This window comes from Piliocolobus tephrosceles, chromosome 1 (genome assembly GCF_002776525.5).
Source record: "Piliocolobus tephrosceles isolate RC106 chromosome 1, ASM277652v3, whole genome shotgun sequence".
Classification (NCBI taxonomy): domain Eukaryota; kingdom Metazoa; phylum Chordata; class Mammalia; order Primates; family Cercopithecidae; genus Piliocolobus; species Piliocolobus tephrosceles.
In genome coordinates, this window is record NC_045434.1 from 201,814,162 (window position 1) to 201,828,876 (window position 14,715).

The 14,715-nt window shown below is 40.1% G+C and overlaps 1 protein-coding gene and 1 non-coding gene across 14 annotated transcripts in view; one reads left to right on the top strand and one right to left on the bottom strand.

The window, feature by feature from the left end:
* EIF4G3 (eukaryotic translation initiation factor 4 gamma 3) overlaps positions 1-14,715 on the top strand; it is a 371,961-nt gene that overhangs the window by 335,833 nt on the left and 21,413 nt on the right. For all 13 annotated transcript variants that reach the window (XM_023219748.2, XM_023219746.1, XM_023219747.1 and 10 more), the window contains one exon: positions 5,895-6,067. In XM_023219748.2, the coding sequence (XP_023075516.1) occupies positions 5,895-6,067 (173 nt within the window). The remainder of the gene's footprint in view (positions 1-5,894; positions 6,068-14,715) is intronic.
* On the bottom strand, positions 5,622-5,682 carry LOC111547812. Its single transcript, XR_002733235.1, has one exon. It is a non-coding gene; the product is annotated as a U7 small nuclear RNA (small nuclear RNA).

The following is a 14,715-nucleotide window of genomic DNA, read 5'->3' on the forward strand; positions in this document are numbered from 1 at the left end:
GATAGGAAGAGAGGAAGCCAAACTCTCCCTGTTTGCAGATAACATGAACCCATATCTAGAAAACCCCATCATCTCAGCCCAAAAGCTTATCAAGCTGGTAAGCAACTTCAGCAAAGTCTTAGGATACAAAATCAGTGTGCAAAAATCACTAGCATTCCTAAACACCAACAACAGTCAAGCTGAAAGCCAAATCTCCAGTGAACTCCCATTCACAATTGCCACAAAAAGAATAAAATACCTAGGAATACAGCTAACAAGGGAAGTGAAGGATCTCTACAAGGAGAACTATAAACCACTATTCAAAGAAATCAGAGATGACACAAACAAATGGAAAAACATCCTATGCTCATGGATAGGAAGAATCACTATCATAAAAATGGCTATAGTGCCCAAAGCAATTTATAGATTCGGTGCTATTCCCATTAAACTACCTTTGACATTCTACACAGAACTAGAAAAAACTATTTAAAAATTCATATGGAACCAAAAAAAGGAGCCCAAATAGCCAAGACAGTCGTAAGCAAAAAGAACAAACTGGAGGCATCACACTGCCCTGCTTCAAACCATGTATGTGTGTATATGTGTGTGTGTGTGTGTGTGTATATTTCTTTTTTTTTTTTTTTTTTTTTTTTTTTGAGTCGAAGTCTTACACTGTTGCCCAAACTGGAGTGCAGTGGCACGATCTCGGCTCACTGCAAGCTCTGCTTCCTGGGTTCACACCATTCTCCTGCCTCAGCCTCCCAAGTAGCTGGGACTACAGGCACCTGCCACCACGCCTGGCTAATTTTTTGTACTTTTAGTAGAGACGGGGTTTCAGTGTGTTAGCCAGGATGGTCTTGATCTCCTGACCTCGTGATCCGCCCTCCTCGGCCTCCCAAAGTTCTGGAATTACAGGCATGAGCTACCGCACCGAGCCTACTTCAAATTATATTACAGGGCTACAGTAACCCAGACAATGTGGTATGGTACAACAACAGACACACAGACCAGTGGAACAGAATAGAGAACCCAGAAATAAGACTACACACCTTCAATTATCTTATCTTCAACAAACCTGACAAAAACAAGCAATGGGGAAAGGATTCCCTTTTTAATAAATGGTGTTGGGATACCTGTCTGGTCATATGCAGAAAATTGAAACTGGACCCTTTCCTTATACCATATACAAAAATAACTAGAGATGGATTAAAATGTAAAACTCAAAACTGTGAAGAAGAAAACTTACACAATACCATTCAGGACATAGGCACAGGCAAAGATTTCATGATGAAGATGACAAAAGCAATTGCAATGAAAACAAAAATTTACAAACGGGATCTAATCAAATGACAGAGCTTCTGCACAGCAAAAGAAACTATCAATCAACAGAATAAACAGACAACTTACAGAATAGGAGAAAATGTTTGCAATGTATACATCCGACAAAGGTGTTTTTTTGTTTTTTGTTTTTTGTTTTTTGTTTTTTGAGACGGAGTCCCGCTCTGTCACCCAGGCTGGAGTGCTGTGGCCCGATCTCAGCTCACTGCAAGCTCCGCCTCCCGGGTTCATGCCATTCTCCTGCCTCAGCCTCCCAGGTAGCTGGGACTACAGGCGCCACCACCTCGCCCGGCTAGTTTTTTGTAGTTTTTAGTAGAGACGGGGTTTCACCGTGTTAGCCAGGGTGGTCTCGATCTCCTGACCTTGTGATCCACCCGTCTCGGCCTCCCAAAGTGCTGGGATTACAGGCTTGAGCCACCGCGCCCGGCCTAAAGGTGTTTTTTTGTTGTTGTTGCTTTCTTTTCCTCTCTTTTTTTTTTTTTTTTTTATGGAGACGGAGTTTTGCTCTTGTCACCCACGCTGGAGTGCCGTGGTGCAATCTCAGCTCACCGCCACCTCCACCTCCCGGGTTCAAGCGATTCTCCTACATCAGCCTCCCGAGTAACTGGGATTACAGGCGCCCGCCACCACCCCCAGCTAATTTTTTTGTATTTTTAATAGAGACGGGGTTTCGCCATGTTGACCAGGCTGGTCTCAAACTCCTAACCTCAGGTGATCCGCCTCCCAAAGTACTGGGATTATAGGCATAAGCCACTGCGCCTGGCCCCAACAAAGGTCTTATGTGCAGCATCTATGAGGAGCTTAAACAAATTTACAAGAAATTTAAAAAACACACTAAAAAGTAGACAGAGGACATGAACAGACAATACTCAAAGGAAGACATACATGTGGCCAACAATCACAAGAAAAAAAAGCTCAGCATCACTGATTATTAGAGAAATGCAAATCAAAACCACAATGACATACCATCTAATACCAGTCAGAATGGCTCTTACTAAAAAATCAAAAAATAATAGATGTTGGCAAGGTTGTGGAGAAAAAGGAACACTTTTATACTATTGGAGTATAACTTAGTTCAATCATTGTGGAAGACAGTGTGGCTACTCCTGAGAGACCTATAGACAGAAATACCATTTGACCCAGCAATCCCATTACTGGGTATATACCCAAAGGAATATAAATTGTTCTCTTATAAAGACACATGCACATGTGTGTTCATTGTAGCGCTGTTCACAATAGCAAAAACATGCAATCAACCTAAATGCCCATCAACAATAGACTGGATAAAGAAAATGTGGTACATAGACACCATGAAATATTATACAGCCATACAAAGACCAAGATCATGTTCTTTGCAGGGACATGGATTTTGCTGGAGGCCATTATCCTTAGCAAACTAATGCAGGAACAGAAAAGCAAATACCTGATGTTCTCACTTGTAAGTGGAAACTAAATGATGAGAACACATGGACACGTAGAGGGGAACAATGCACCCTGGGGCCTACTGGAGGACAGAAGGTGGAAGGAGAGAGAGAGGATCAGGAAAAATAACTAGTGGATACTAGGCTTAGTATCTGGGTGATGAAATAATCCATACAGCAAACCCCCATGACACACATTTACCTATGTAGCAAACCTGTACATCCTGCACGTGTACCCCTGAACTTTTTAAAGTTGAAAAAATGTATATCATGATATAGCTAATTGACCCTTTATGCAAACACAGTGAGTGAATTCCCATTAGAAAACATTTAATCACTTCCGTGTAGTGAGGATTGATATTTATTTATTTATTTATTTGTTTATTTATTTATTTATTTTTGGAGACAGAGTCTTGCCCTGTCGCCCAGGCTGGAGTGCTGTGGGGCGATTGCAGCTCACTGCAAGCTCCGCCTCCCAGTTCCAAGCAATTCTCCTGCCTCAGCCTCCTGAGTGGCTGGGATTACAGGCGCGTACCACTCTACACGGCTAATTTTTGTATTTTTGGTAGACACGGGGTTTTGCCTTCTTGGCCAGCCTGGTCTCGAACTGCTGACCTCAAATGATCTGCCCACCTCGGCCTCCGAAAGTGCTGAGATTACAGGTGTGAGCCACCACGCCTAGCTTGAGGATTGAATATTTGTATTCATTTACAGGTCCTTTGGAAAAGGCGTAGCAATGATGTTGATTGGCTTAAAATGAGGTTAAAAAACCCACAAGGGGCCAGGTACCCTTGGCCCACCCCTGTAATCCCAGCACTTTCGGAGGCTAAAGCTAGCGGATTGCTTGAGTCCAGGAATTTAAGACCAGCCTGGGCAAGATACCATCTCTACAAAAAAAAAATTTTAAATTAGCTGGGCATGGTGGCACACCTGTGGTCCTAGCTACTTGGGAGGCTGAGGCAGGAGGATTGCCTGAGCCTGGGAACTTGAAGCAGCAGTGAGCTATAATCATGCCACTACACTCTAGCCTGGGTAACTAAGTGAGACCTTATATTGTTTAAAAAAAAAAAAAGGCCGGGTGCAGTGGCTTACACCTGTAATCCCAGTACTTTGGGAGACCGAGGCGGGCGGATCACGAGGTCAGGAGATCGAGACCATCCTGGCGAACACGGTGAAACCCCGTCTCTACTAAAAATACAAAAAAATTAGCGGGGCGTGGTGGCGGGCGCCTGTAGTCCCAGCTTCTAGGGAGGCTGAGACAGGAGAATGGTGTGAGGCCGGGAGGTGGCGGAGCTTGCAGTGAGCGGAGATCGCGCCACTGCACTCCAGCCTGGGCGACAGAGCGAGACTCTGTCTCAAAAAAAAAAAAAAAAGTGAAAGACCCACAAGGATGAAGAGACCAAGGAATAGACAGAAGCAACATTCTGGAAGTTGGAATAAGAAGGATGAGTGGTGATTTATTTAACAAACTAAGACTGTGTGTGAGTTACAGATGTGGCCAGAAACAAAAGGGAATTAGTTGGTTAAAAGCATATATAAGAAACCTTTTACAGCCGGGCGCGGTGGCTCATGCCTATAATCCCAGCATTTTGGGAGGCTGAGGCAGGCGATTACCTGAGGTCAGGAGTTTGAAACCTGCCTGACCAACATGGGGAAACATCGTCTCTACTAAAAATACAAAATTAGCCAGGCATGGTGGTGCATGCCTGTAATCCCAGCTACTTGGGAGACTGAGGCAGGAGAATCTCTTGAACCTGGGAGGCAGAGGTTTCAGTGAGCCAAGATTGCATCATTGCACTCCAGCCTGGGCGACAACAGTGAAACTCCGTCTCAAAAGAAAAAAGAAACCATTTTACGTGATAATTGTCTTGAATGTTTCAAAAATGGCAATGTCATGAAAAGACAAAAAAGAGAAAGGACCGTTTTAGATTAAAGGAATATGAACAACATCATAACATGTAAAGTCGAATTCTCAACTGGACTCAGCAACAACAAAAAGCTGTATTAGACATTTAGAGACAGTTGTGGAAATTTGAATATGTATGATATATCAAATATTTTTATTTACATCATTAATAGTAAATTTCTTGGACATTCAGAAAGAAAGAAAACAACAATTGATGAATCTAAATCAAAGTGAAGATATGTAGTTGTATATTGTATGACTTTAATTTTTCTGTAGGCTTGAAATTTTGTTAGATAAAAAGTTAATGTGAGGGAGGTATTAAATAAAGGAGCAAGGAGGAAAAAGCAGTGGTGAGACACCTAGATGAGCTTCCTCCCTTCTGCATCAGGTCACCACCCTTCCTATCTACATCCTCCCCCTTGGAAGAGCTACTTTGCTTCAAAGGTTGAACGAAAAGATTTTGAATTCAGGGCACCAGACTAATTTCCAGTAGCTGAGAGCAGAGAGGTACACTGCTTTATTGGTGTGTCAGCAACTCTGGCTGACCGGCTTTCACCCTTCAGACCAAAGATATTGACTTGGCTGGATTATTCTATAGTAAACACCAGTTAACAAGCACAAATTAAGAAGCATACAACAAAAACTTACTAAAAGGATTTTAATGCTTAACCTAACTATATCACTTCAATTTAATTTTCATATGAAGACCTTTTTCATTGAAGATTGCACAAATATTAAGCTACATGGACACAGTAACCTCTGTTGACACATTAAGGCTTTTGAATCACGACATTAAATATCTATTTCATAATATACCATTTTCAATTTTTTAAATAAATGATCATAAAATAAGTAAATATTATGTAGAAAAATACATTTGACTCTGGCCCTTTGAGTGATGTTTAATAAAATTGTTAAACTAAACATGTTAACTTTGTAAAGATGCATCATTTTTAAAAAAAATTTTATTTATAAAAACAGTTCTCTGGTAAAAACTGGAAAATCTACTAGACAAATTTGAAAAGAGCTATAATGCTGTTTTTTTGTATGACTTTTAATATTGCCCATATCAGCCTGCAATTTACTGAGCTATATATTATGTTAAACAAATAGAAACGTAAATATGGAAACTGTTCTGTTCATGGAGCTTTCTCCTGATTCTGTTATAAGTAAAAGATTTTAAAGTTATCTTAACATTCTGGTAACACTATCCAGATTTTGGAGTAAGCCTTTCTTTGCTGTTGGAACAGGAAGCCGTGCAGTGTGTGGAAGAGCTGAATGCCCAGGGCCTGCTACATGTTTTTGTGAGAGTGGGAGTGGAGTCCACCCTGGAAAGGAGCCAGATCACCAGGGATCACATGGGCCAACTACTCTATCAGCTGGTACAATCAGAAAAACTCAGCAAACAGGACTTTTTCAAAGGGTCGGTATCCTCTTCAAGAGTGGTATTCAGTTACTAGGCTCTTGGGTATCAGTTAATTTTTAAAGTACTTACCTCTTTAAGTATTTAGTTTTTTCCATAGATGAAAATTGTATCCACTGTAATATGTTGATATGATGCAATTAATATATTGATATATGTTGGTTGATGTGATGGCATTTTATAGATTGTGCTAGGGCATAAAGGTTATCTTTTGGTTTTCTGAATATTTTTGTTAGATCTCTATCATGATGTAAGTAAGGTAGCAGAGACCCCTTAGCCTCAGGGAAACTCTGAGGCCTTTAGCAGCCCATTTACATGTGATCCCCAAATGTTCTTTGAGGAAAAAACCTTTTCTTTTTGAGAACAATTCTAAAAAATTGTCTTAAATTTAAAAACCTTATTCTTCCAATAAACCATGGTTATTGTGGCTAGGAAGCACTTGTCTGCCCACTTTAGCCTCATGGAGAAGGATATGTAACTCCATGTTCTTAATGGTTTAGTCTATTTCAGTTTGGTTTCATTATGATTCTTGTCAATGGACGGTTTGATGAGGTCTGCCTGTCATTGGTGGTGAATCCTCATTTGATCAGGTTCTGGTATATTTGTGATATACCATCATCACAAGTGCATGGATCAGGTTCCTTTTGGTTCAACCACAAAATTTCACCCAGGCATAGGTTGTATAACTAATGTTTAAAGTGAAAATTGCATTGGTAAAAAATTTTGTTTTAGGAGCCATGTTGTATCAAATATAAACACAGAGTCACACCCAGCACTGACAGATGCCCACTCTCTAAGGGAATAGCAGCTAGGATCTCCTAAGGTCTGGACACTAGATATGCATCTACCGTCTCATCCTCACCTGGACATACGCTTATTGAATCAAATGGCAGGAAGAATTCTGCACTACTTGTAATTTTCCTCTTTCTTTCTTTTTTTTTTTTTTTTGCCAAGCTTATATTCTCATAAATTAAATGCACATATGATTAAATGCCTCTGTATATTTTTCTGTAGTCATTTCACATATGGCCATCCTTTTAGAATAAGGTAACCATTAAATGTCATTATTGGCCGGGTGCAGTGGCTCACACCTGTAATCCCAGCACTTCGGGAGGCTGCGGTGGGTGGATCACTTGAGATCAGGAGTCTGAAACCAGCCATGGCCAACATGGCCAGCATCTACTAAAAATACAAAAATTAGCCCAATGTAGTGGCGTGAACCTGCAATCCCAGCTACTTGTGAGCCTGAGACATAAGAATTGCTTGAACCTGGGAGGCGGAGGTTGCAGTGAGCAAAGATTGCACCACTGCACTCCGCCTGGCTTAGTCTGAAAAAAACGGAAAAGTCATTGTTGAATTTATTCATTTGATTTTGCAGGCAATGATCACATTGTCTTCTAGGTCCTCGAAAATTTATACTTGCCCCTAGGATCATTAAAAAGTTTTCTTGCCAGGAGTGGTGACTCACGCCTGTAATCCCAGTATTTTGGGAGGCAGAGGTGGGCGGATCACGAGGTCAGGAGTTCAAGACCAGCCTGACCAACATGGTGAAACCCCGTCTCTACTAAAACTATGAATATTAGGCTGGGCACCGTGGCTCACACCTGTAATCCCAGCACTTTGGTAGGCCGAGGCGGATGGATCACGAGGTCAGGAGATCGAAACCATCCTGGCTAACGTGGTGAAACCCTGTCTCTACTAAAAATACAAAAAATTAGCCAGGCATGGTGGCATGAATCCCAGCTACCCAGAGACTGAAGCAAGAGAATCACTTGAACCAGGGAGGCAGAGGTTGCAGTGAGCTGAAATTGTGCCACTGTACTTCATTCTGGGTGACAGAGTGAGACTCCCTCTCAAAAAAAAAAAAGTTTTATTTCAGGCTGGGCATAGTGACTCACACCTGTAATCCTAGTACTTTGGAAGGCTGAGGCAGAGAGATCGCTTGAGCCCAGGAGTTTGAGACCAGCCTGGGCAACATGGTGAAACTCCATTTATACTAAAAATACAAAAATTAGCTGGGCATGGTGGTGTGCACCTATAGTCCCAGCTACTTGGGAGGCTGAGGCAGAAGGATTGCACCTGGGAGGTCCAGGCTGCAGTCAGCCATGATCAAACCACTGCACGCCAGCCTAGGTAACAGAATGAGACCCTGTATGGAAAAAAAAAAAAAAAGTTTTCTTTCAGCAATAAGCTAGATTGCTCTGAATTCAGTGAATGACTAGATTAAGTCCATTTGAACCAGTTAGTAAGAAATTTTGGCAAAAGTTGCTGTGGTTATTGGTTTTTAAGGCCAGGATGGTTTCCCAGTTTTAAAAGAGAAGCTTCCAATTCAGTCCAGTAACTAGCCAGTGCAAATGGTAAGAGCAAATGAAGGTATGTACACCCTCAAAGTCAGATTGAATATGGTCCCCCCAGCAGACTTGAAACTATAATTTCCTAGAAATAATACTGTTGGAGTGACAAGGATATCCATTTACAAATAGTTACTTATTACCCAGGTATTATGATATATTCCTCAGAAAATTCTGGAAATGATAATGGTAAATTATTGTTTACTATTTTCTGTCTCTTCAAACTATACTCTGAAGTTGATTCATATTTATAAAGATCCCCGGAAGCATTGTCTACCATTATTGGCTATAATTGAACTTGTGAGATACTAGCTTAGTCTCTAGGATATCTCAGACATTTGCATTTCTCCCTTTGTGGGATTCCCTGAAGAAAGAATATCATAACCAGACATGGTGGCTACACTTTTGTTGTTGGTAGTAGAATTGCTGTTGCTGGCAATAACTCGCACACTACTACCTTTTATTTAGACATAAAATAAGGTTAACACTTCTGTGTCTCAGCAATTACTTCATGTTTCACCATACCTGCTTCCTTCTGTAACTAGAGGCAATGCAGTGTCTCCAGGCCTAACTTTTGATGCTTAGACCTAACCAGTCTTGGACCTTAGACCAAGACATGTAAAAGTTGTACTATTTTATTCAGAATGGAGAGGCCTGACAATTTAGTGCCCACCTTTTTCTAAGAGGGAAATGGTAGGGATTGCTTCATGTCAGTGTCCGCCAGGAGCCTTCTTGCAAGTAGATGAGAATTTCACAATTCCTTCTAAAACCTGAGTTATAAATGGTTCATACTGTCTAGGGAGACCATTTCATTGGAGCCATGAAGATACCCTGTCTTTTGCTTCTATTTCTTGACCTACAAAGATAGTGTCGTCCTTCCATAGTATTGTGGAAGAGCCTCTGAGATCAGCTGCTTTGGATACTGCTACTGCTTAGATGTCAACTTCTGAACAGTTGGGGAAGCAGTTTCTGCCTAGCTCGCCAAGCCAGTGATAACCCTGGGAAGGTTAGAAAGCAGAAAGGCAGCCAGGCGCGGTGGCTAACGCCTGTAATCCCAGCACTTTGGGAGTCCGAAGCAGGCGGATCACGAGGTCAGGAGATTGAGACCATCCTGGCCAACATGGTGAAACCCCATCTCTACTGAAAATACAAAAATTAGCTGGGCATGGTGGTACATGCCTGTAATCCCAGCTACTCGGGAGGCTGAGGCAGGAGAATTGTGTGAACCAGGGAGTCAGAGGTTGCAGTGAGCCGAGATTGTACCAGTGCACTCCATCCTGGCAACAGAGTGAGACTCCATCTCAAAAAAAAAAAAAGGCAGAAAGCCTCCAGGTATACTGATCCCTGGTGAGCTAGTTACTAATCTGCCATTTCTCCCTATAGTTCTCTTTAGAGTATGCACTGCTGCAAAGTAGTAAAATAGACAAAAATTTCAAATAGACTTTATGAATATAGCTTTTAGGTCCTTTGGAATTTTCCTTACAAGATGTTATGTCAGCTGTGAGCATAATAGTTGCTGTATGTAAAACGTACCTCCACAAAGATAACATCAAGCCATTCTCCTGATATTTTCAGGACTTGAATCTAAATACTTTATGACACAAGTTAGGTCGATAGGTAGATAGGTAGAAGCATTATTGTATAGGTACATGTACTTCAAACTGTGTGTTGATAGTCTTTTTATATCATGATTTCAGAAAACTTTTTAAAAACTGTCTAATAAATACAGTTGAGTGCAGTTTGCTGTTAGTCACAGAATTGGAATGACTTTGAAAGTGTAATAAACAAATGAAGACCAAGGTTGTAAAAATTAGAGTGGATAATAGACACAAAATATGTACCCTAGAGGAAGATTGATACATTAATATTTCATTTTGGGAGATGTTTGTTAGGAAATTCTTATCTCTTCCTTGACTACTTTTCTGGAACTTTTATTACTGCTTACAGCAATTCTACATTGGTAAAAGACCCTACATAGGCTGGACATGGTGACTTGCACCTGTAATCTTCAGCTACCAGGGAGGCTAAGGTGGGAGGATGGCTTGAGGCCAGGAGTTCAAGACCAGTCTGGGCAATATAGCAAGACCCCATCTCTAAAAAAAAATTAACAAAGTAGCTGTACATGGTGGCACGTGCCAATCATTACAGCTACTTGGGAGGCTAAGGCAGGAGGATTGCTTGAGCCCAGGAGTTCAAGGCTATAATGAACTATGAGAGCATCACTGCACCCCAGCCTGGGCAACAGAGTGAGATCCTATCTTTAAAAACAAAAAAACACTTTGGGAGGCCATAGTGGGCAAGTTGCTTGAGCCTAGGAGTTTCAGACTAGCCTGGGCAACATGGTGAAACCCCATCCCTACCAAAAAATACCAAAACTATCTGGGCATGGTGGTGGGTGCCTATAGCTGCAGCTACTCAAGAAGCTGAGGTGGGAGGATTGCCATACTGACCTTGTGAAATGACTTGGAAAGTATTTTCTCCACTTCGATTTCTTGGAAGAGTTTGAGAAGAATTTGTTCTTCTTCAAATGTTTGGTAGAATTCAGCAGTGAAGCCATCTAGTCCTGGGCCTTTTTTTTTTTTTTTTCCTTTCTGAGATAGGGTCTTGCTGTGTCACCCAGGTTGGAGTGCAGTGGCTTTCATCGTGGCTCACTGCAACCTCAACCTCCTGGGTTCAAGTGATCCTCCCACCTCAGCCTGTCAAGTAGCTGGGACAGTAGGTGCATGCCACTATGCTCAGCTCATTTTTTATTTTTTGTAGAGATGGTGTCTCAGTATGTTGCCCAGACTGGTCTTGCACTCCTAGGCTCAAATGATCCTTCCACCTTGGCCTCTCAAAGTGCTGGGATTACAGGTTTAAGGCAGTGCACCTGGCCATGATTCAGTCTTGATTTGTTGTATGTATCTATGAGTTTATCTGTTTTTTTCTAGATTATCCATATGATTGTTCATAGTAGTTTCTTAATGATCCTTTGTATTTCTGTGGTATCAGTTGTAATACCTCCTCTTTCATTCCTTATTTTGAGTCTTCTCTCTTTCCTCCTAGTCTAGATAAGGGTTTCTTGATTTTCTTCATTATTCCAAAAAAAGAAAAAACCCCGAGTATCATTGATTTTTTTTTCTTTCATTTTTTAAGTGTCTATTTCATTTATTTCTGTTTGCATGTTTGTTATTTCCTTCCCTGTGCTAACTTTGGGCTTAGTTTGTTCTTCTTTTTCTAGTTCCTTGATGTGTAATGGTATATTGTTTGAGATCTTTTCTCTTTTTTGATATGCATACTCATTTTTCCCTCTTAAGAGTACTTTTGCTGCATTCTATAAGTTTTGGTATGTTGTGTTTCCATTTTCATTTGTCTCAAGATATTTTTTAAAATTCCTTTGTAATTTTTTCTGTGACGTATTGGTTGTTTAGGAGAATGTTGTTTGACATTCACATGTTTGGATATTTTCCAAGATTTCCCCTGTTACTGATGTCAAGTTTCATTGCATTGTGATCCAAAAAGATACTTGATATGATTTCAGTCCTCTTAAATTTGTTAAATCTTGTTTTGTGGTCTAACATATGATCTATTGGGGAGAATGTTTTATTTGCACTTTAGACGAGTATGTATTCTGCTGCTGTTTAATGGAATATTCTGTATATTTTTGTTTGGTTTAAAGTATAATTCAAGGCCAATGTTTCCTTACTGATTTTCTGTCTAGATGAGTTGTTCATTGTTTAAAGAAGGGTATTGAGGTCCCCTACTCTTGCTGTACTGTAGTCTATCTTTCCCTTCAGATAATGAATAGCCTTATGTTTTTAGGTACTCCAATGTGAGGTGCATATGTATTTATAATTGTGATATCCTTTTAGTGAATTGATTCCTTTATCATTACATAATGACCTTTGTCTCTTCTTATAGTTTTTGACTTAATGTCCTTTTTGTCTTGTGTAAGTATAGCTACCCCTGCCCTCTTTTGGTTTCTGTTTTCATGAAATATCTTTTTTCTTCTCTTCCTTTTCAGTCTATTAATGTCCTTACTAGTAAAATGAGTCTCTTACAGACAGCATATGGTTGGATCTCATTTTTCATTTATTTATTTTTTAAGTTTTGAGAGAGAGTCACACTCTCTCACCCAGGCTGGAGTGTAGTGGCGCAATCAAGGCTCACTGTAACCTCTTCTTTCTGGGCTCAAGCAATCCTCCTGGGTAGCTGAGACCACAGCCATGTATCATGATGCCTCGCTATTTTTTTTTATTTTTTTATAGAGACAGATTCTCCCTACATTGCCCAGGCTGGTCTCCCAACAACTAGGCTCAAGTGATCCTCCTGCCTTGGCCCCTTCAAGTGTTGGGATTACAGGCATGAGCCATTGCACCTGGCCAGATCTTATTTTTTAATCTATTTAGCCACTCTGTCTTTTGATTGGAAAATTTAATCCATTTACATTTGACATAATTATTTATAGATAAGGACTTGCTACTGCCATTTTGTAATTTGTTTTCTGGTTATTTTGACAATACCACTTTCGTTTGTGGTAGCATTATTTTGCTTTTTTAAAAGATTTCATCAGAACTTTACTGCATTAAAATTTTAAAATATTTTTCTTTTAATCGTATATCCCTTTCTACAATTAAAATTTTAGACAAAAACCCAGTATATAAAATGAAGTGGAGCTTTTGTAGTTGAAATGGGTGGAGGGATATCTGCAATCTCATCTATGTAGACCCTACCAAAGTTCAGTCCAGTGGCTGTGGTTTTTTCCCTGCAGCCAAAGAGCAGCCTAATAGTTCAATGACTGTGATGGTCACTACATGCCAAGAGGCAAGGGTATGATGTAGCTCTGTTTCATTTTTTTCAGCTTTTAGAAAATACATGTGGTGCAAAGCATTATTATAGACTATGTAGTAGTGCAAAGACGTAAAGACAGTTATTACCTAGGTGCTTCCACACACTTAGGATTTTTCTTTTAGAATCATGCAACAGGATTTAGGAACTGTAAACCTGAAAAAACAATAAGCTTCTTACAGGCTTGTTCTCTGGAAATCCTATGTTCAGCTAAAAAAGGTTTTTGTTAGCAGTATAGATTTGACCACTGATTGTATTCTGCGGACTGTCCCATGATAAACTGACTGATCAAGGAGTAAAAAACCAAGGCAAGAATATGGGTGTATTTTATTTGTAGTGAGGTAAAATATATGAGATAAAAATAGCAGCAGATATACTGCTGAAGGACCAACATGGCTACAGTTGTCTCTTGGGCCCATTGAACAGCTTCATTTATGCTGCTAGCCCACGGAGCAGGAGTTGGCAGGGTCAGGTGGTTAACCTAGAAATCCTGGAGTCCAGCTAGATTATATTCCATCAGGGGTACATTAACTGAACCCAAAGTATGTGCATAATGAGAGAACCTGCAATTATTTGACATCTGTTTGCCATAGCACAGACACTGTCCTCGGCGTCAAAAAATTGCAAGCTGTGAGGTCAGAAAGTTGGAATTAAGGATTCATGAAGCCCAGAGTTAGGTAATATGGCTGAGCTGCAAACTGTTCTGAAATGGCAGCTTCAGAATGGTGGCCCTGCCTATGGTAGTAGCTCTTTTTAAGTGAAAAGTTTTACTGAGATGTAGGCCTCTGAAAAAAGGGTGGCATACTTTGGCTAGAACCTGGAACTGCAGTGGAAAAGCACACATTTTACAATTGTAGAGATCTGAAAGGGCATGCATACAATTACCACCTGCTCATAGCCCTTCAATTCATTCCTCCCTTTCCTTATGACTTGCAGTTATGTGTATGTCTCCTGTAGTTAAATTCATTTGCTTTTGTACTTTTTAATATATTGTATATGGAAATAATTAACAAAGTCTTGAGTTGTTTGTCTCTACTTCCAAATGAATAGCTGTGATTTTTAGCCTACATAAGACTGCTGGTATTTTATATTTGATTTTCCTAAGTTTTACATTTAATTCCCATTTGCTTGACATTGAGAAATAGTTATAATTCATAGGACAAAAGTCTGAAACCATTAGCTTTTCTGTAGAGATAGAACAGTTTGTAACATGTAATAATGATGGTAATGTTAGTAATGTTGTCAGACTCTTTTATATCCATCCAGTTTTTTTACCCATTGTAAGGTTCCTCAAGGACACAGATTTTTGTCTTTTCTTTGTGTCAGCTCTGTGTTACAGTAAGTGTTTAGTCAGTGCTTTTGATTGACTCAGAGGACATGATATTTAACTGTGGTGAATTCTTTATAGTATGGGATTAAATGGATAGTTTTTCCCCTAGAACTTCACAGGACTGTCCTCCTTTTCATCAT